Source organism: Carettochelys insculpta, chromosome 1, assembly GCF_033958435.1.
Source record: "Carettochelys insculpta isolate YL-2023 chromosome 1, ASM3395843v1, whole genome shotgun sequence".
Taxonomy (NCBI): Eukaryota; Metazoa; Chordata; order Testudines; family Carettochelyidae; genus Carettochelys; species Carettochelys insculpta.
Genome location: NC_134137.1, coordinates 287,535,038 through 287,556,418, shown reverse-complemented (window position 1 = coordinate 287,556,418; position 21,381 = coordinate 287,535,038). Strand labels below are relative to the sequence as shown.

General features: G+C 48.0%; 1 protein-coding gene across 1 annotated transcript in view; it reads left to right on the top strand.

Moving 5' to 3' along the window:
* Positions 1-21,381, top strand: part of LOC142007353 (solute carrier family 23 member 1-like) — a 46,318-nt gene that overhangs the window by 8,075 nt on the left and 16,862 nt on the right. Inside the window, exons 2-6 of the mRNA XM_074983968.1 lie at positions 2,934-3,086; positions 5,983-6,140; positions 15,341-15,500; positions 16,326-16,507; positions 21,212-21,332. Of these exons, the coding sequence (XP_074840069.1) occupies positions 2,934-3,086; positions 5,983-6,140; positions 15,341-15,500; positions 16,326-16,507; positions 21,212-21,332 (774 nt within the window). The remainder of the gene's footprint in view (positions 1-2,933; positions 3,087-5,982; positions 6,141-15,340; positions 15,501-16,325; positions 16,508-21,211; positions 21,333-21,381) is intronic.

Here is a 21,381-nt window from a genome sequence, read left to right as displayed (position 1 = left end):
AAGAGGATACCCGTCTCTCTGCAGCGGTCCTCTCGGGGACCAGCTGCACATAATCCGATTACCCACCACCTATCTGGGTTACTGCTGGGTAGTCACCTATGGTGGAGCACCCACGGGGACACTCGAAGAAGAAAGAGAAGTTACTCACCGTAGTAACGGTGGTTCTTCGAGATGTGTCCCCGTGGGTGCTCCACTTCCCGCCCATCCTCCCCGCTTCGGATCTCTGTTAGTGTTTTGCAGGGGCAACCGAGGCGGTTGGTCGAGGAACTGGCGGGGACCGGATCGCGCACATGGCCAGGAGCGCGCCAGGGAGCGGCGCGCGCCGGCGCATGCGCGGTCTGGCAGAAACTGCTTGGAAGATCCGATCTGCGGCGCCGGCCAAGCCGTCACCTATGGTGGAGCACCCACGGGGACACATCTCGAAGAACCACCATTACTACGGTGAGTAACTTCTCTTTTACAAGGCCGATGCTCTAACTACAGAGCTATCCCTCCCCTGGTACGGAGAGCACCAGGCAAGGTGTGTTGGATCAGTCATTCACCCCCACCAGAGCAGAGAGAGAGAATGTAACACCCTTCCCTGTCTGAGCCCTAAAGCTGTGAGAAGGTAAACAAATAGAATCCACTAACACAATGTTTAATATTTCAATGGGGTCTCTGTCACTTGCTGTTAAGTCGAATGTTTGTACCACTGATTACCATTGAATTCATTTGAATATGAATATTTTTATTAGGTGTTCCATATTCAGGCTAGGGAAATATGCTCATCCTATTTTATTCTATCAAGAAGATTTTGGTTCAAAATAATAATGGTGGTGTTGCTTTTATGCTGAGAACCAGGCAGTTGCAGGGGTCACCCTGGATATCTTAATGCACTGGGTTAAGACTAGTAATTGTTGTAGGTAGTTAATAAATCTTCTTCTGCAGGCGGCAGGACAGAATCATAGAATTGTTGTGCTCAGTCTTTCTGCTGCAGAGGAGGCAAAGACTTGTCCCATGACAGAGTCTTCTGCTTGTCCCGTCTCCCAAAACGAGAGGGAGATTCCATTCAGCAGTGCCTGCATGCTTGCCTTCCAAGGGTTCCCAGCCGGATGAGGCATCAGGCGGAATTCACAGTCACACACATACTAGGATGAGGGCCCTACCAAATTCATGGTCCATTGCTCAGACACGGAATTTTAAGTATGGTAAATTTCAGGATTTCAGATACTTAAATCTGAAATTATGGGATGTTGTAATTGTTGGGTCATGACCAAAAAGGAGTTGTGGGTGAGTTGCAAGGTTATTGGAAGAGGGGTTGCAGTGCTGCTACCCTTCCGTGCTGCTGCTGGCACAAGTGCTGCTGTCAGAGCTGGGCAGTTGGAGAGCAGCAGCTGCGGGATGGAAGCCCAGCTCTGAGGAGAGATTCACCACCAGAAGCAGTGCAGGAGTAAGGATGGCATGGTGCGGTGTTGCTGCCCTTACGCCTGTGCTGCTGCCTGCAGAGTGGAGCCCTCAGTCAGCAGCTGCTGCTCTCCAGGCACCCAGCTCTGAAGGCAACGCAGCAGTAAGTATGGTAATACTGTGATCCTCCCTAAAATAACTTAGTGACCTCCTGCAACTCCCTTTTGGGGCAGGACCCCCACCCCCCGTTAGAGAAACTGGTGTCCTCTGTGAATCTGTACAGTGTGGTGGGAAAGCCTGCAAAAGACCAGATTTCACAGTCCATGACACTTTTTCCATGGCCATGAGCCAGGCAGGTATAAGCTTCTTTTCTGAACAAGAACTGTGGAAAGTGGGCTTGCTTCTGGCTGTTTTCCACACACCCGACCTGTCTACATAAGGAAAAGAGATTGTGTTTTGTTTTGTTTTTTTTTATAACCAGGCCTTTGCACCTATTGTAGAGTAGCTCATCTATTGAGGATGAAGGTCCAGATGTCCAGATATGTGGTGCCGATAATTCCATGCCACACATACCTATGGGATATATATGCATTGGTTGTCTTTTTTTTTTTTTTTTGACTTGAAATGTTGTTTATTTTTTTGTTCCTGGTGCTTCATCGCAGCATCATTTGCTCTGGCCATTTCAGGAGAAGATTCTGTGCCTCTCTTGCAGGGGCTGGGAGGGCTGTTGCGGACACCCCTGCCCAGCTCGCTCATGCCTGTGATCATGGAGAGCTTCTTCAGGCTCTGCCCAGGCATTGCCGCTCTCCGCTCCTCACAGACCCAACTCCCACTGTGAAAGCCGCTCATGTGGAGTGCGAGATACTGCACCCCACAGTTTGTGAGTGGCTGTCTGGCTGGACAGGAAGGCGAGCTGCTCCACACACCCAGGGAATTTCCCTGAGTGAGACTTTCTGTCTTGTGGCAGCTGGTAGCCCTAGGAATCCAACGGGGCAATTGCTTCCACACCCCGCACCCCAGAAAGCAGTGCAACTTAGAAAGAGGTTCCCTGCCAGCACCTCACTGGGTCTCTTGTTTTTTGGTTGAACACAGTTCTGGGCTGATGGGCACTAGGTTTTCTTAGCATACAGCACACTTGGCCATGGAGAGGGAGCAGGAAGAAGGGAGGATGTGCTTTATGATGGTACAAAGCCAACGCCAAAGCCCTATGCAGGTGCGGGATAGGCACCATATGTTTTTTCTCAACTATAAAGGTGGGTCAGCACACAGTAGGGGAAGGATGAAAAGAAGAAATGGGGCTGGGTACCCCAGAGGACCGCACCCCCAAGATGATGGCTTATTGGATCCTCTCGCGCTCTCTCTTTCACACGCACACGGTTTTCACGTTCTTTTCAAATGCACCTCTTCTGCCACCCCAGCCGCTAATGTGAATGAAGAGTTACTGTGAATTAAATTACCCCCCTTCCTGCCTGTTGACAAGACATTTTACAAGTGCTGAACCCCTCTGCATGAGGCTCAAACTGAGGAGTGTTCTGGCCTGGTCCCTGCAGATTGAAGATGGAGACCCATACAGCGCCTTGTCTGAGCTCGATGCTGCAGGCCTACACGAAAAGAAGAAAGACTACAGCGAGCACGGCAGAACGCTGGTGTACTCTGTCACTGAGATTCCACCCTGGTACCTCTGCATCCTGCTAGGGATTCAGGTGAGACTAACAAGGTGGTGGTGGAATGGAGGGGGTGGAGGTTTATTGGCTCGTTCATGGCCCCACTTAACTGGTGAAATGTGAATTAGGAAATGGTTCATATTGGCCATGCTTGAAACCATCTGATTGGCTGTCAGTGAGGTCAAATCATCTCTGCTAAGTGCACAGAGTCAGATTGTTTTCGTTTGATATACATTTCCATTGTGCTAGATGCCGAGCAAACAGGCAGGCACCAGGCCTGCTGATGGGGCAGGGACGTGGGGTGCAAAGGAGGCACTTGCCCAGGGCCCAGGAGATTTGAAAGGGCCCTGGGGCCCCAGGTTGCCACCAGCAGCACAGCAGAGCTAAGGCATGCTTCCTACCCGCCCCCACGCCATGCTGCTCCCTGAAATAGCCAGCACCATCCCAGGGCCCCCAAGGAATGTCTCCCTGACCCTGAGCACCAACTCTGAAGCTTCCATGTCCAGTGGGAGCTGGTGGGGGTGGTGACTGTGAGTCGTGGTGCACAGAAGCCCCCTGACCCCTGCACATAGGAGCTGCTGACAGAGGACTTGTGCTGGTTGATTTCAGGATCTGCCCAAGAGAAGTACCACTCCCCTCAGCCCCTCCTGCACCCAGCCCCACCCCAGCCCAGAGCTTGCACCCCACACTTCCTCCTGTACCCCACCTCTCCACCCCACCCCTGAGCCCACACCCAACTTCCCTCCCACAGTCCTCACCCCTTCCTCATCTCACTTCACTGCCAGAGCTCACACCCCGCACCCAAACCCCCTCCCAGGGCTCGCACCCCACTCCGGCATCCAGACTCCTGCCCAGAACCAGCACTGCCCAAAGGTCGGGCAGACCGCATCTTGGCTGCAGCTTGTGTGTGTGTGCAGAGGCCCATAGACTGTTCTGCTCTGGAGCCCAGAATAGCTATCAGTGGGCCTGGCAGACACAGCCCGAGACCTAATGAGCTTGTGCTCTAAGTACAAACAGTGATGAAACATTAAACCACGCTGTGTTACTGAGCTGTGAAAAATATTGCAAGCATCTACGGCCTCTGTGACTTCACAACAATAAAAGCTAAGCAGAAATAGCCTGAAAAGGAAGTGTACAGCGTTCATCAGTTTATATGGCTGTGTGAAAAAATAAGCCTGACTTGGGTGCTACAGTGCAAGCTACTAGTCCAGTGTTTCCCAACTGGTGGTCTGTGGAGTTCCGGGGTTTGGAGAAGTGAAAATAAGGGTTCCACAAGAAAAGTCCATTACAATAGCTGACTGCTCCGTGGCTCCCTGCCCTGTTGCCACTGAAACAGTGGAAATAAATTTAATTGGTTTAACAGCCGGTGAGGCAGTGGGAGGGATCCGACCGTTAAACCGGCTGAATTTAGTTGCATTATTTCAGCAATGGCAGGGCAGGGAGCTGCAGAGAGCCCCTCACTCACCTCACTACCCGAGCGACCACACCCCTCTGGGGGTCATGACTCTGCTAATCCCCACCAGTGGAACACCTCCACACCAGCCTTCCTCCCGCTGGGCACACGTGGCCACCTGGCATAGGCTCCCAGGCAGCACCACCCGGGGGCCAGTTTACGGCTGAGGTGGGTTACTCCTGGGGGTGCAGGGGCAGGTTTACAGGATGGGGTACAGGTTAGGGTTAGGGAGGTAGATTTGGGAGCTGGGGGTGGGAGTAGAGCCTGGGAATGGGGTTCTGCAAAATTCTTTCAAGTTCAAGAGTGTTCTGTGGTCAAATAAAACTGGGAAACACTGCCCTAGAGTACAGTATGTATATGGTAATACGCTGACCAATGATGAAGCTAAAACAGTGATTACTCTCTGTGGACTCTGATCGAGAGTTTGTACTTTGTTCATTTCTGAAAGCGATCTTGTCCATTTAGTTTAGACTCAAATGTTGGGCTCTGTAAAAACAAGGTTTTTATGAAACTCAAGATCCCTGGAAAGATTTCCATCATTCTTTCATTTAAAAGATTCTAAGGAAAGCAACCATTTCTTTTTTGTTTTGTTTTGTTTTGTTTTGTTTTGTTTTTCAGATGTGGGGGCTGGACTTGCACATTTCTTGCAGTGTTAGAATCTCAAACATTGCGGCACCACCCTAGTGCATTGGAAGCAAAAAGTGATGTTGACAAGGAACAAAAGCCATAGTCGCCAGTCTATTTTCACTGTCAACTGCACTGTCTGACTAGATAGTGAAAAGATTCTTGTAGTGTTGAGGGCTAATTAAAGATCTTCAAACACATCTGTATACTGGGTTTATGAAAAAGGTGGAGGCCTGATTTTCCCACTTCTTTGCATCTTATCTAGGTATTTACTCATTTACCAGGGTAAATGAATGGACCATTCTAATTTGGTACCATTTTGTACCCACTTTGCTGCCTTCCCCCACTACTGACGTCTGCCCTATGGGAGCATAAGAAGTGTGATTAGGGACTGGAGAGGCTGGAGGAGTTGAAAGTTCCCTAGAGCAAGCAGAGTGGCTTCACAAGTACATGGGGTATAAATCCAACCTGACCCTTCCCTCCAGTAACCCATCCCCCTTTCCTAGCTGAGAGCCCCAAAATTGCTTTCTCCAGTTCCTGGAAACATGCTAGTCCCCATCAGACGGCCCCTTGGGAATTAGGAACTGTTGTTTCTACAGAATGCCGAGTGGTAGCAAGATGTGAAAAATGGGTGAGGTTGGGCCAGGGTATTCAAGCTCTGCCAGGTGCTTCCGAACAATGCACACCAGAAACTAAAACTTCTAAGAGAAAATTCAACTGATCAAGAATTAGTGTTATTGGTGTCATTTGGGTCCTGATCTACAAATAGCTTTTTGTCTTCCCTCAAGAGTAGAATTAACCTGGGCAGGCCAAGTGCCAAGCTCTTTTTCACACCTGTCTTTTCTTTGTGGTTCTTAGCACTACCTGACGGCTCTGGGTGGGCTCGTAGCCATCCCTCTGATCCTGTCCAAAGAGCTCTGCCTGCAGCATGACCCCCTGACCCAGGGTCACCTGATAAGCACCATCTTCTTCGTCTCTGGAATTTGTACCCTCCTTCAAGTCCTCTTTGGGGTCAGGTAGGCAAAACCCCTGTCATATAGCCTATCCAAAGGTGGTGAAAGTGATTTGGAGGCTGTCTTGGGGAGGGGGCACTTGCTGTTTGTTCATTGTGATGTATATTAACAAATGAGAGTGATTTGCTATTTATGGATGTTTAGGGCACCTTCCAGAGCACAGAGAACTTCAGGGATGTCCTTTTACCACAGAGCAAAGGGGCAACAACACGTAAAATGGTGTCCTGCGGGGCAGGTGGAAAGATAAACCCTGCACCCATGCTTTGTGCTCTCAGTAGTGGAACAACACCTGGGAACACTTCCATCCACTATCAGCTCTAGGAGGAAGTCATCAAGGGTGCAGCTACACTAGCCCGTGATTTGAAAGCAATTTTGAAAGGGGGCCCAGTTTCGAAAGAGGCCGCAGATTGTCCACACGCACAACAGCCTCTTTTGAAATTGTTTTCGGTGAAAAGGGGTGCACATTTCGAAACCGCTCTTCGCATCCGATTTCAGGAAGAGCGGACTCTTTCGGAATTGATTTTCGAAACAGGCAAGTGTAGATGCTCCAGAGCCGCTCTTTCAAAACAGCGGGTCGGCCATGGTGGTGGCCACAGGGAGCACCGAGACACTCTAGGAAGCCCCAGTGGGGCTTTGTGGTCTCCAGGGCCAGCCTCTTAAAGCTGCAAGGACCAGAAACCCTGTACAGGAAGCTGAGAGTGTGCCCAGAGCCTCAGAAGCACAAGCTCTGATGGGCACATGCTCCAGCACCACAGACCCCACAGCCACACAGCCCACCAGCCAGATGGTGAGACCCTCACACTCCTGGGCTAACCTGACAAAAGGAAGGAAGCATTGCAATGCGTGGAAGGAGCCCTGCATATGGATGACCCTTGTGAAAGATGTATCCAACTTATATGACCTTGGTGCATTCATAGTAATAAGTGAGAAAGTAACCACGGCAGCTGGTTGGGGCCTCCAGCTGGTGCCATATTTCATAGAAGAAAGTCTTGGGGCTTACATATTCCTGAGGCAGGAGGCCTGATACCATGAGACTGTGAAAATGGCCGTTTTAGAGTGGATGGGCTTTCTGACAAAAAACGCCAGCAGAGACTTCAGGCTTCTAGATGGAGCAAAGTGAGACAGCTCACGGCATGTGCCCGAAAGCTGACAGCCAGCATGTAGTCTGGTCAAAGGACAGCCAGCTGAACTGAGGGAGAAATTATGGACCAGGTGATAGTGGAACAATGTCTCCATAGCCTCCTAGGGAGTAACCAACTCTGGATAAGCCAGCATCAGCCTACCATTCTGGAGTAGTGTTCCTGGAAGTGTTCCTGGAAGTCCCCTTTCCCAGAAAAGGGTCAGCCCACCTATCTGCCTGGAGCCTGGCGGGAGGGTAGTGATAAGAACCCTTATAAGTAAAGGGAGGAGGCAAAAGGAACTGTCAGAGAAAAGGGGAAGGGTGTGCTTTCAAATGTGGAGGGCGTGGACATATAAAATGGGACTGCCCAGAGATGGAATGTGGAATTGTAGCATTCTGGGGGTGGACTGGGACTCTTGAGGTAGAGGACTCTGGCTAATAGAAAAATGCTGAATTCTTATACAAGTGGGAGGGAGGCCTCAAATGGGATTAGAAGAGACTGCTTTGGGTTGTTAATTAATCTGGGGAGATTTAACAAAGCTCCTGTGGGAGAAAGTCGGGATAACAAGTGGAGATAGGGGCCTCGGAAGACAGAGGCAGAGCATTGCCCTGTCACACAGGAGAATATGAGAAAAACAAACCATCATGAAATGCCAAAGTTTGTCTTATACAGTAGTGTCAATAAAAGACTACAGAAGGGACAGAGATCCCCTTTGTTCAGAGTCAGCCAAAGCTCCCTGATGTACATAAGGCTGATTTGTTCAGCAGCTTTTCAACAGCACAAAGGCCCTTTTGATTCCAGGAGAAATCTGCTAACCACAATCTTCTTGCACCAAGCGGTCACTTCCTGGTGCATTAAATCCGGAAGATAACCACTTCTGGGGAAGTTTCAGTGAGCTCCCAGCCTTGTAGCTGCTGCCTGTGAAGGGCAAGTACCTCAGGAGTTGGTGAGAAGACAATAAGAGCCCAGTGCACTTAAGGCCTGGTCTAAACAACAAGGCACCATTGATCTACTTCACCTATGCTATTTGCATAGCTGAGGTTGTCATACTTACTGCAGTATCTTCAACACTGTGGGTGCATCAAAACTAGCCGGCTACTTTGAAGTATCCGGCACAACGTCGAAATAGCACGTGTCACGTCTACACACGCCATGTGCTATTTCGACGTTGAAATCGACGTTAGGTGGCGAGACGTCGAAATTGCTATTCCTATCCAAAGATGGGAATAGTGCCCTACTTTAACATTCAGCGTCGAAGTAGGGTGTGTGTAGATGATCCGTGTCCCACTACATTGAAATAGTGGGGTCCTCCATGGTGCCCATCAGCTGAGGGGTTGAGAGACGCTCTGTCCAGCCCCTGCGGGGCTCTGTGGTAGCCACGTGCAGCAGTCCTTAGCCCAGGGCTTCTGGCTGCTGCTGCAGCTGGGGGTCCATGCTGTGTGCCCGGGGTCTGCAACCGGTTGTTGGCTCTGTGGACCTCGTGCTGTGCAGGCCGAGTGTGTCTGAGAGGGGCTCTTTAAGGGAGCGGCTTGCTATTGCCCCGGAAGGGCTAGTCCAGCCTATGACCCCGTCCGCAGGCTTTGCTGGCCCCTTATTTCAATGGGGAGCACTTGTGTGTGTGAATGCTCTGCATTTCCTTCCGAGAGGCTCCTTTCGATGTTCCCCGTCGCTACTTGGACGTTGAACGTCGATGGCACCAGCCCTGGAGGACGTGTAGACGATATGCGTTGAAGTAGCCCATTTTGATGTTCTTACTTCAAAATAGGCTACTTCAACGTAGTGTGCTAGTGTAGACGTAGCCTGCAAGGGCAACAGGGCCTGCTCTTATGTCAATGCTGGCTACTCTTCTCAGGAGAACATTGAGGCTATGTCTACACTAGCCCCAAACTTCGAAATGGCCATGCAATGGCCGCCTACTTTGAAGTCCCCTTATTCCCATCTGCTCATAGGAATAAGGGGACTTTGAAGTAGGCGGGGTCCTTTCAAAAAGGAGCCCCATCTGGACGAGCAGCACGGCGGCGAGCCACGCCAATTTCGAAGTGCCGCGGCCGCCCGCATGCTAATGAGGTGCTGAATATGTATTTCAGTGCTTCATCAGTAAACTTCGAAATGGCCATTTGCATGGACATTTTGAAGTTTGGGCTAGTGTAGACACGGCCTGAGAGTCATGTCTAAGTAGATGCAATAAATTGACAGCTGGTGGATTGATCGCTGCAGCATCAATCCCTGGCATAGTGTAGATATACCCTTAGCTGTGACTTGACCTTAGCCAGGAAAGCATCAGAGCTCTGCCACAGATCCCCATCCTGTTGGGGCTGATCCTGCACTGGGCAGGGAGCCGGACTCGATGACCTCCCGAGGTCTCTTCCAGCCCTAGAATTCTGTGATTCTAGGATCCTCCTTGGGACTGAAAATTTGTAGTGGCTCATGGCTTTTATTTGGAAAATAAAACCAGCAAGAGATCACAGGTGAGAGATACGTACTCAGATGTACTATAATCTCTCGTGTGTTAGGGGTTATAGAGACCTCTAAATAAGACAGGCTTGGAATACAACCTCCCTTGTGGTTGGGCAGGTTATTCCATTACTGCCTACTACAGAGTTTTCTGCTGCACCGTGAGATGTACCAAGAACTGGCCATTGATGGAGAGAGGGTACCAGACTAGCTGGAGATACCTGTCTGGTGGTGGCTGTCTGCAAAACTTCACTCTGTTAGCAAGTGTCAGGATTTGATGTTGCTGGAGAATGGGTTGTTATCCTACCTGGAGATAAGGGAAGTAGGATCCCCTCTGGGGCAAACCCTCTTCTTGAAAGGTGTTGCCATTCCTTCACCCAGCAGTTAGCTGATGGGGTGTCAGTCAGGGGCTCAGGACAGAATCTCTGGCCTTGGGAGACCTGGTGGTGGTAGCGTCTCTCAGATATTTTTAGACAGCCTGCCAGGGAGGGTGCAGAGTTGGGTGTGCCAGCACCAGTCATCCTTGTTGGTAGTGCTCGCGTGGTACACAGAGGGCTGCATGGATGTTGAGATGGAAGAGACGCTATAGAAATGCTTCTCAACCTGTTCACCACTGTGGGCCACATATGCAGCTCTCTCTGCGTCACATGGCCCACATGACACATAAATACATGCACTACCTGTAGTTAATAAAAGGCAAGCCAAAACAATTCTTTCCCACAAACTCCAGGTGGTTGTCTCGCAAGCCACAAGATAAGAACTCCGTGAACAATCAAGCATAGCCTCAGCAATACATTTTTTTCTCAGTCCTCTTAAACCGGCGCTAGTTGTGAACTTGTTTTTAGGCTATACAAGCCACACGTCGCCAAGGAGCAACCAGTCGATTATTTATTCAACTGGGCTGTTGTAGGGCCTTCTTAATACAAATGAAAACCCTGATGAACCAAACCACTTCCTGGAAAAACCTCTTGAAGGTCTGAAATAGATGGAGAGCAATAACAAGAAATGACTGTTTGGAAAGCTTATTTTAAACAAGAGCTAGCTGGTGATTTTCTGGTAGCATTGTTTAAAAAAACCAACAAACCTAATATTACAGTGCGCAAGTAACCCTCGTGGCAGAAATACACAAATTTTAAGAGGAGACAGTCCTGTATATTTGTATAGCATGTTTAATCTCAAAGTACTTTCTAGATTATTGAGTATGCCTATAACACTACTGACAGATGCTGAGATTTTCGAAAAAAACTAAGAGGACTTAAGCCACTTAATTTCCATTGAAATGAACGAGAGCCAGGTGCTCAAGTGTCTTTTTTTTGGGCTTTGAGGATTTTGCTTTACCTTCACTGTCTCACTGCTTCCCCTGACTATAGAATAGCTATATTACTTTGTTCCCTGGACTAGTGTGAGCATTAGTTCTGCCTTTCATTTCAGGGCCGAGCTCACTGGATTTTCATACGCTACTCTCCAGAAGCCATACGCTTTTCCCATAGACTAGCCAGAGTACTGTATCAAGAGCATGAATGCGAACTGAGATCAGTTGCATTTGGCAGCGGAAGCCTGAAAGGGGCCATAAAAGAATTACCTCGTTCACAAATTGGAGTTCAAGGTATCGAAGGGGTAGTAGTGCATAAATGTCCTGACTAGCTGTGTGGAGCCGCGTATTTGGTATGCTTGGCCAACAGCCCATTGACCTTTTGGCTAATATAGGCTGAGTGTCTGATGCAAGTGTCTGAGTGTATGATGCAAAGAGCCACAGAACACTGATGGCTCTTTACATCATACACTGATTACTTAAGGCTTTGATACTAGCCTAGTCAGAATGACACTGATTCTCTGTACTTCTGTCCTTGCCTACTGGATTAATGGAGGGCCATTCCTGCATCTGGGGTAAAAGGCATGTGTGCTCCACTGGACGCAGCTGGCTAACATGTGTCTGCCGGCCTGGAGAGTGTGGTAGACCACCTGAGCACCCCTCCAGAAGCTATGTTTACAGCCTATGTGCTTCACCAATTGGATGTGATTTCTCTCTAGCAACTGAGCAAGACTGCCTTGAGAACCTCAATAACTAACCCAAGTTTAGGGGAAACTTAGTTCATATCCTGGGATAGGGACTTTCAGAGTCATCAATTAAATCTCATTTTGATGCACTTTTGTCCTTAAGGGAATACAATAAACTCACTCTGCAGAATGGGCTGTTGTACCGCATGAGCTAGGGGTCCCTAGCCCTAGAGAAACAGCTACTGTTATCTCTAAGTTTAGAATTGTCCTGAATTCCCTCTATGAAAACATGGAAGAAGTTGGAACGAACAAGTCACTTGACTAGGTAAAATCCAGATTCAATTGTCCTTTAAGGTCTTCTGATATACAGAAGCGTTGCAAAGTTTGCTCTTCACACATACAGAGGAAGACATTGTTCAGAAAAATCTACCTCTCTTGTCAGCATCACGTGGGGATCGTTGGAGCTTACCTCCTCCAACTTTTTGAGCTTGGAGAAAAACAGTAAAGTATTGGACACATACTAGTGATCATAGACTGTCTGCTCATATATGTCCATGCTTGGCCCTATCAAGGACCCTGTTGCAAAGATATTGCCACATAACTTCTGTGCCTGCTGTGAAATATTCTGTAGAATCCACTTAAATCAAGAGAGATCCCAAGAATCACCTTGTAGGGTGAGGAAATCCAGAACATATTCTGCCCAGGCTGAGTCTCAGCTGGAAAGGTTTAGCCAGACCTTATTAGACACTTTTTGGGGGCATACTGAAACTTACTGAGAAGCCCAAGTAGAGCCAGCATATCATCTTCCTAATACACGCCAAACCCTGCACGAGGAATGAGTCCACCTGATATTCTCCGTAACGTCAAATGTTTGGAAGAGCAGATACTGGTTCTGGACTTGTTCTTCGGAGTATCTGCTGGTGGAGTGTATATCATCTAATATTGTTCACCTACTTACAACTGAGGAAGATGAACCTCTTACTTCTGAAGCTGATAGGGAGTACAACTTCCTGTGTGGAAGGCTAATCTATGAATGTATCAGCTATTTGGTGTTCTGAGATATAGAATCCCTGGAAAATCTGAATTTCCAGGTTGAGAAGAGTTCTAATACACAATCAGTTCATCTTTGCCCATAGATGTGTGTTGAACTCTCTAGCCAAACCCTAAACACCACAAAAGTACCAAAAGGAAGAACCCTGGATAGCATGTAAGAGCCTCCAGAGGGAGAAATTTCAAACACAGGCATGGAGCCTGAGGCAGGGAGGGCATGGCTGGTTACCCCAGGCAACTCATCAATATCTAAGTGGTCTGGCTGATAAGTGAAGCCAACATCTCTTTAACCTATGACTTTCCTGATAGTGCCTCTTGTGTTCTGTGATTGGTGTTGGGAGTGTGCTGCCCATTTCTGGAAACCCCTCCATGTTGTCTGCAAAGTTTGGTAGGATATTGTGATTGTGCATGTTGTATCTGGTATTCTTCCCCAGAGTATGTGCTCAGAAGTGTATCTTGATTATCTTATGTGCTACCTTACACTTATGTATTAGACAATAACGTATGATTTTTCTCAGGCGGAGGATGGCAGAAATCTCTGTTGGGTTTTCCTGATTGCTAGGTTGAGCCTCTAGGCTAGGGACATGGCTACACAGCCTACGGCAGTTAGCCTCCCAGCCTGGTCGATAGACTTGGGCTAGCAGGTCTTTGAAAAAAAAACTAGGTGCATAGCCAGTGCTTTGAAGTTGCAGTTTGGGCTGGAGCCTGTAATCTGAGGCCCCAGGAGGAAGGTTGGCCACACTCCAGTGCAAAGCACTGGCTACACAGCTCTTCGTATTTTTTTAGAGCTCTAGCTTGAGCCTTGTTAGGCCACGTCTCTCAGTTGGGCTGAGAGGCTTGCTGCTAGGGGCTGGGTACTTATTACCTTACGGGGCCTTGTTGAAAGAATCACAGCTAAGAGGCTGCCAGAGCCCTCAGACCCCATCCCCAGAGTGCTTGCGGGGGTGGGGACAGCAGGAGCTAGAAACTCCCTGCTGGGGTAACCGCCCAGTGTCCACAAGTAGACTTGAATCTGAGACCTCTGGAGCTTAATGCAGGAGCTTCTACCTCCACTAAGACTGTAGAAAAGACTCATTCCTTCTCTGTGTAAATGGTCCAGATGCCGCTGCGCCGGGGAGTGAACCACGCCGAGGGGTGTGGGTTCCACAAGGACCAGTGAAGGAGGTTTCTGCCTGGGATTATAGAGATGAGCAGTTCACTGGTCCAATGTCAAGTCAGGGCTGCACTTTCTCTGTTTGGAAGATGAGAAAGATGGGAGATGACTAAGGGAGTCCCTGCTAAATTCCCACGTCCATGAAGGGAGTTCATATTGCTGAGTCCTGAGCTGCATGGAGCAGGCATTTCTAGCTCTGCAGTGCCCAGACTCTACAAGGAAAAGATTTGACTAGTGACTAAGAACCAGCTGAGACCTCCCCAGGCCAGATGAACCCAGCTGAAATGGAGAGAGGACTCCTTCCCACCACTGAGTGGAGGAAAAATCAGGCCAATGGCCCAGCAGTGGGACACTGAATCACAGGATGTTCAGCCATGGCTGATATTTACGTCGGAAAGGTATAAGGGAGGAAGCAGGGAGGCTAGAAAAGTTTGTGAACATAGGGAGATAGGGAGTTGGCTTAGGTGTAAATATTATTTAATGATTAACTAATCTTTTCCTTCAGCAAGTCCTATTTCCCTGTCTCTCCTCCCATGCAGCCTCCAGTTCTGTGGTTATGTTTGGTGTGTATCATTCCATGGATATTTGTTTCATTTACTTTAGTGTCCTATGTGTACTGAGCTTGGCACCTCTTGCCACCTAGTTGTAGGGTTACTGATTTTCTGGTTTTCTTCAATTTGGTGGCCGAGTTTTAACCAGGGATGCTTAGCTGCCCCCTCTGGTAGAGTACTGCTTCACTGTTACTTACTTCTGTGCTGTTTAGGGAAAATAGGGCTGCTGATTTAATTCTCATACTTGGTCTCTTTTTCCTCTCTTTTGCTGTTTCCTGGAACCTCCTTCTCTGTCTTTCACGCTTACCCACACACCTCTGTCTGTTGCTCTTTCTCCACATTACTTCCATTCCTCTGTGCTTCTCTCATTCTTTTACAATCTTGTAGCACAATGTCCTGATGCAAAAGACACATGCTTTAAGATGAGACTGTTTTCCCTCCATAAAAACTGTGCTGCAAATAGCGATGAGGGGCCCAAAGTTTGAATACAGAAGTAGCATGTCCCAATGTATGGGATGCTAACATTGTGTCCAAATACACACCAGCTCTTGGGTGTTTTTGGTGGCTGGGTTCACAGAAACATCAGTGTGTGGAAAAGGAAACTGCCAATGGCAAACATGAGAAATGCCAAATCCCCTTTTGAAATAAAACTTTAGTTTTAACTGTGTGGCTTAAAGACACCTCTACGTTTCCACTGGCACTCTATGTGCTGAGGTGCTTACTGATCCACCCTGTTCACCCAAGTCAATTACTCTGAAATAGCCTTTCTGTATCTCACTGCAGAAAGGTGGTAATGTAATACTAACCAAATAGTTTCCCCTGCCAAAGGTGGGGCTCCCAGAATTCAAATAGCTGAACTCTCTGGCTTGTTTCTAGGCTGCCCATTCTCCAAGGAGGGACTTTTGCTTTCTTGACTCCTTCCCTTGCCATGCTCTCCCTCCCTAACTGGAAATGCCCTGCATGGACGCAGAATGCCAGCCAGGTGAATGTCACTTCTCCGGAGTTCATTGAAGTCTGGCAGTCAAGGATACGAGAGGTAAAACCCTTTGAGTTCCTGACAGAATGGTAGCTATAAAAGCAGAGGAGTTTCATTGGAATGGGCCTTGACATGTTAGAAAGGGAACATCAGAAATGAGGTGAGAGCTCTCGGGAATAAAAGGGTTTGTTGTAAATTGCCACTCTGCAGACACCTGTGGTTTGACGCTGCCCAAGAATTTGTCCTGAAGGCTGAGGAAATGCTGTAAGATTATTTTATTGTCTGGGAAAACATCTTCTCTCCCAGGACTGTGTCAATGAGAACCGGAGGCCACTCAGGAGCTGCCAATGCTAGGAACCCCTCCTTCAGTGGAGTTCCAATGTAATAGTGCCCCTGCCTTGATGTGGCTTCCTTGAATACCATCCCTCTGTAGAGGGGGTTCTTCCTCATGAAAAAGATCTATAGAAAAGGTTATACAGCCTAGAGCTGAATTACACGTCCTGTGTAATTGTAGTTATCTCCCTCTTTTTGGAACATTCACCTGTACTCAGAGTCTTTGATAAAGGGTGGGTGGCTGCCACATTGACTTGATGCTGTTTAGAGCTCTTGGTTTTCTCACAGGCCAGCTCTCCTTGGACAGCTGGCAGTGAGGGAGATAAAATCACAAGAGGGAAGCCAGGTGGAGAGTTAGTGGTCCTGAATTCCTGTGTGAGTGTTGCCATCGCACAAGGCTGGAACCAACTCCCATTGAAACCAATGGAAAGACTCCCCATGACTTCAGGGGCAGTTGAATCGGGCCAGTAAAATGTTTTTGATCTCACTTAATTAAAATTGACTCATTCAGAATGAAACCCTTTAAATCTCTGCTCTCTTTCCCTCTGTCAGCTGCAGGGAGCCATCATGGTGGCGTCTTGTTTCCAGATCTTTGTTGGATTCTCTGGTCTGATTGGTTTTGTGATGCAATTCATCGGTCCTTTGACTATTGCCCCAACCGTAACCTTGGTTGCGCTGCCTCTCTTCAACTCTGCAGGCGATGAGGCTGGCTCGCACTGGGGCATATCGGCCATGTAAGTAACAGTTCACCTTGGCAGCTTTCACCCTGGGCGGATTAATGGGGTGGGTGGACTAAATGTTGGAAATTGGACCAAGTACTGGGGAAATGACCACTGGATTCTAAATGCAATATTCATTAAATGCTCACAGGATGTTGCACAAGACCTTGCCCGCAGGAGATTGTAGCCTTCTTTCATTCTCTAACTCTCTCACACACACAAACAGAAAATGCATTTGATTTTTCAAATGCCACATCAATAATAACTAAATTGTCATGTCAGTGTGGCATCTTCAACGTACAAATTCTCTGACAGGCTCTGTCATAATTGTTATATACATAGCTATATATTACACAAAAAATACGTACACAACCTACATTAAAAGAACACTATTAAGATTGCAAAGTCAAGCAGTCAGAAGTCAGGAAATGCCAGAATTAAGGTTGTCTTAATTCAGCTCCCTTGTTCATATGCATTATGAGAGTCTTTAATTACAGGATCCTTGTGTACGTGCATGGGTAAATTCCAGATTCCCAGCACAAGAGCTTTTAACTTCAAAAAGGGGAGCTACAGAAAAATGAGGAAGTGACTTGAAAAGAACATGAAGGGAACAGTCATGAGTGAAACGCCTGCAAGCTGCATGAAAAGTAGTTAAAACGCAATAATAGCTACTCATGCTAAATGCACAACGAGATTAAAAAAAAAGACCAAGTGCACTAAAAAGTGGCTTGTCTAAATAGAGTAAAAGAGGCACTTTAAGGTTAAAAGCCATTCTTTAGAATGGGGAGGAAAAGAGAAAAACGTATACACTTGGGCAAGTCAAGTGCAAATGTAAATTAAACAGACAAAAATATGTTGAAGAGCAACTAGCAAAAGACAAAAACTAACAACAAAAACTTTTACGTACGTTTGATGCCTGCTAAACATTCAGTGGGGCCACTGGACAATAGAAGTGTTAAATGAGCATGCAAAGAAGATAGGACAGTTGTAGAGAAGTTAAATCAGTTGTTTGCCTCACTCTTCACTGCAGAGCATGTAAGGAAAAGCGTCATACCTGATCCATTCTCCTTAGGAAAAATTCTAAGGATCTGTTTCAGATTGAGGTGTCAACAGCGGAGGTTTTGGAATAAAATTGAGCAACTAAATGATAATAAGTCACCAGGACTGGACAGCAGAAGGAACTCAAATACAGAATGGCAGAACGACTAATTGTGGTGTACAATGCATTGCTTAAATCACTTATTGTATCAGATAACTGGAGGATTTTTAAATGAGATCTCCAGAGGCAATTCTGGCAATCATATGATGGTAAGTCTAACTTCAGTACCAGGCAAATCAATTGAACCTGTAGCAAAGAACAGAATTATCAGACACATGGATGAACATAATTTGTTGGGGTAAGAGTCAACACTATCTTTGTAAAGGGAAATCGTGCCTTGGCAATCTACTAGAATTCTTTGAAAGAGTCAACAAGCATGTGAATAATTGTGATTCCATGGATAATAATGAGCCTTATACTTGGACTTTCAGAAAATGACGAGTTCCCAAACTAAAGGCTCCTAAACAAAGTAAGCAGTCATGGAATAATAAGGGAGACATTTGGTTAAAAACAGGAAACAAAGGGTAGAAATAAATGGTCACTTTTCACAATGGGGAGAGGCAAATAGCAGGTTCCTCCAAAGTTTTGTACTGAAACCTGTGCTGTTTCACATATTCATAAATGATCTGTAAAAGGCAGTAAACTGTGAAGTGGCAAAGTTTGCAGATGATTCAAAATTACTCAAGAGAGCTAAGTTCAAAGCTGAGTGCAAAGAGTTAGAAAGGGGTTTCAGAAAACTGGGCAACCAGGTTACAAATTGGCAGATGAAATTCAATATTAAATGCAAATGAATGCACATTAGAAAAGACAATCCTAACAATACATACAAAATACATACATCTAAATTAGCTTTTAACAATCAGGAAAGAGATTGTAGAGTCATTGTGGATAGTTCTCTAAAAATATTTGCTTAATGTGCATCAGCAGACAAAACAGTTAATTAAATACTAGGAACCATTAGGAAAGAGATAGATAATAAGACAGAAGATATCATAATGCTACTATGTTAATCTTGAATACTGCATGCAGAAATTATGTATATGCACTAGTAGACATAACCAGCATTGCTTGGGTTTTTTTGTGGGAGCTCAGGTGGGGGCTGCAAGAATCAGGCCAGGGTGTTGGGTATGGCGGGGATGGGGCTCAGAGCAAGGAGTAGAGGGTGGTGGAGTAAGAGCAGGGGGCTGAAGGCAGAGGGTTCAGTGGGGGCAGCTGCAGGGCAGGTGATTGGGTGTGGGGGTGGGCTCTGGCCATGAGGTGGGGTGGAGGAGTGAGTGCAGGAGCTAGAAGGGTTGGGGGGTGGGCTCAGGGCAGGGGTGGGGAGGGTGAGGAAATGAAAACAGGTGGTGGAAGATGAAGGCAAAGGCGCTAGTGTGAGGGGTTAGGGCCGTGGGTAAGGGTGTGCACATCACAGCAGGTTTTGGTGTGGGGAGCTCAGGGCAGGGCCTGAGCTGGAGCTCTGGGGTTCCTAGTTCTTAATGTTCAGGAGGAGTTCTTGAAGAAATTAGTTGGGGTTGGTCCTGCTTTAGGCAGGGGCTGGACTCGCTGACCTCCTGTGGTCCCTTCCAGCTCTAGGACTCTATGATTCTGTGATTCTGAATGGACTCACAGACAGACACAGACTTGTCCACCACCATATAACTATGGCAGAGACAGAGAGAGGGTGTCCTGTTCACCCAGGCAGCATTTAACTGCCTTAATCATGAACCCGTCCTTTCTTGTTCTTCAGTCTCCTGCTTCTTTCACTATGCTTGCCATCCAGCTGGCCCAGCCGGAACCACGCCCAGAGAACACGTGTACGCACCTGTGCCTCACACCACCCACTTCTTCTTCCTTGTGTCCTGCCCCCACACCAAGTGGTGGAACCTGTTGCCACTTGAGGAGGGTGAGGAACTCCGTGGGGCTAGCCTATATGCCACTCTGCTGCCACAGCCCACGGGGGATATTAGCTGGCAGCTCCTCAGTTGAGCAGTGAGCACAGGCATGGTTGACAGGCTGCACCACCTCTGTCCCTTAGAGGGAGAGACCCTGGCACGCACCTATGCAGGGTTCCTCAGGTGGCAGCAGAGGTGCAAGTAAAATACATTTCTTATTGGTACAGGGCAGTGAGAGCGGGGGTGGGGGCAGCACCAGCCGGGGAGGGGCATGTGACCTTCCCATGTGATCCTCCATGTGCCTCTGCAATGTTTCCAGCCTCAGGGTCTCCATGCCCTTCCCTTCCCCCACCCCCGTTTCCACTGGCATCTAGTTGCCTTGGGAGGGAGCTGGAGGTGGCACAACAGCTAGGGGAGCTGCTGGATGTTCTGCAGCTTTCCCCGCTGCCCCTGCCAGCTGGCAAAGGAGAAGTACTTCCAGCCCCACCCCCGTGGTGCCCTTCCGTGGAGCTGCGTCTCCTCCAAATCCATCTGCACAGCAGCAGCCTGGCCAGAGGAAAGGCCGGGGATGCGGGGAGGGGAGGGTTCTGCACTTTTCCCCTGCCAGCCTTGTTCTCCTGTGGGGCTCTGTACAGATGGAGCTGGAGGAGAGGCAGGTCCGTGGGAGGGCTCAGGACAGTACAGTGTCTTGCTGGTATGCTGGACCACTAGAAATGTCATGCTGGCATGGCGTACCGGGCCGTACCAGTCTATTTGCACTGCGGGGTGGCCACCCCTCTTTCAGCTCTTTCAGAACCTCTGACTGAGTTCTGGCTGCACTTTCCCTGTACCTTCTGATCTCTGCTCCCCCCCACAAAGTTGCAGAATCTCCTCCTTGGGCACAATGGCCATCTGTTCCTCCAAAAGGGGGCGGCTGAATGGGGTGTTACTCTACAACTGCAGGGCCTCTTTCTTGTCCCCTGTTTGATCACATACCCAGGCTGAGTTCCTCTGGGTGGTGTCCCCTGACTCCATAGGTACCTTTGAGGACCACAGGGTGCTGTCCAGGGTTCTCCACTTGATGGCCTCTTCTGGTTCTCTGGTTTTTCAGCTGATGACCTCATACCAGTTTCTCCCTGCTCCTCCCTGCTTCATTATCCTATGCCCTCACTTGTAGCTTTGGTTTGATGGTTTCTCTCTCTTAGTTGATGGGGTAGGCCTTTTGTTTAGGGGGGGTCTTCATCCACGTGTTCCCAGACTTTCTGGGAATGCTTTCTGACTTCTCCAACAATTGTAGCAAGGAATCCCACAGACAGTTTCCTTTGCTGCACAGCCCTGATTTACCCCAGTACAAGTCTATCCTGTGCACTGGACAGGTCTGGGATCCAATGGAAGAAAATAGTATGTGATCATGTGATTGAAGCCTATATTATCACGTGTATGCACTAGTGGGCTGAATGAAGATTGCACAGGCTGGCATGTCCTAACGTCTTAATGCCTAAATTTGCAATCTTAATAAAGTTTTATTACTCCACCCTTTCCCCCATTCTGCCACTTCCAACCCCTGGCTCCTTGTCTCCATCCCATTCACCTAACCAGTACCAGGCTCCACCCTCAGGATTGTCAGCCCCGACCTAGTCTCCTTGCCAGGCCAGTGTTAGTTAAAAATGCTCAGAACATCTGCATGTCAGGTGCTCCAAGTGTGATAAAACGAATGAGGCAGTTGTTCCTTTGCCCAGTTTCTCTCTCTTTTTTGTCTCATTCCAGGACTATTTTCTTCATAGTTCTGTTCTCTCAGTACCTGAAAAATGTGCCTGTACCACTTCCATCTTACCAAGGATCCAGGAAGTGCCATTTCCCTAAGATCTACCTCTTCCAGATCTTCCCAGTGAGTTATTTTTCGACTTGGGTGCCAAATGATCCACTTTTATTAGAAC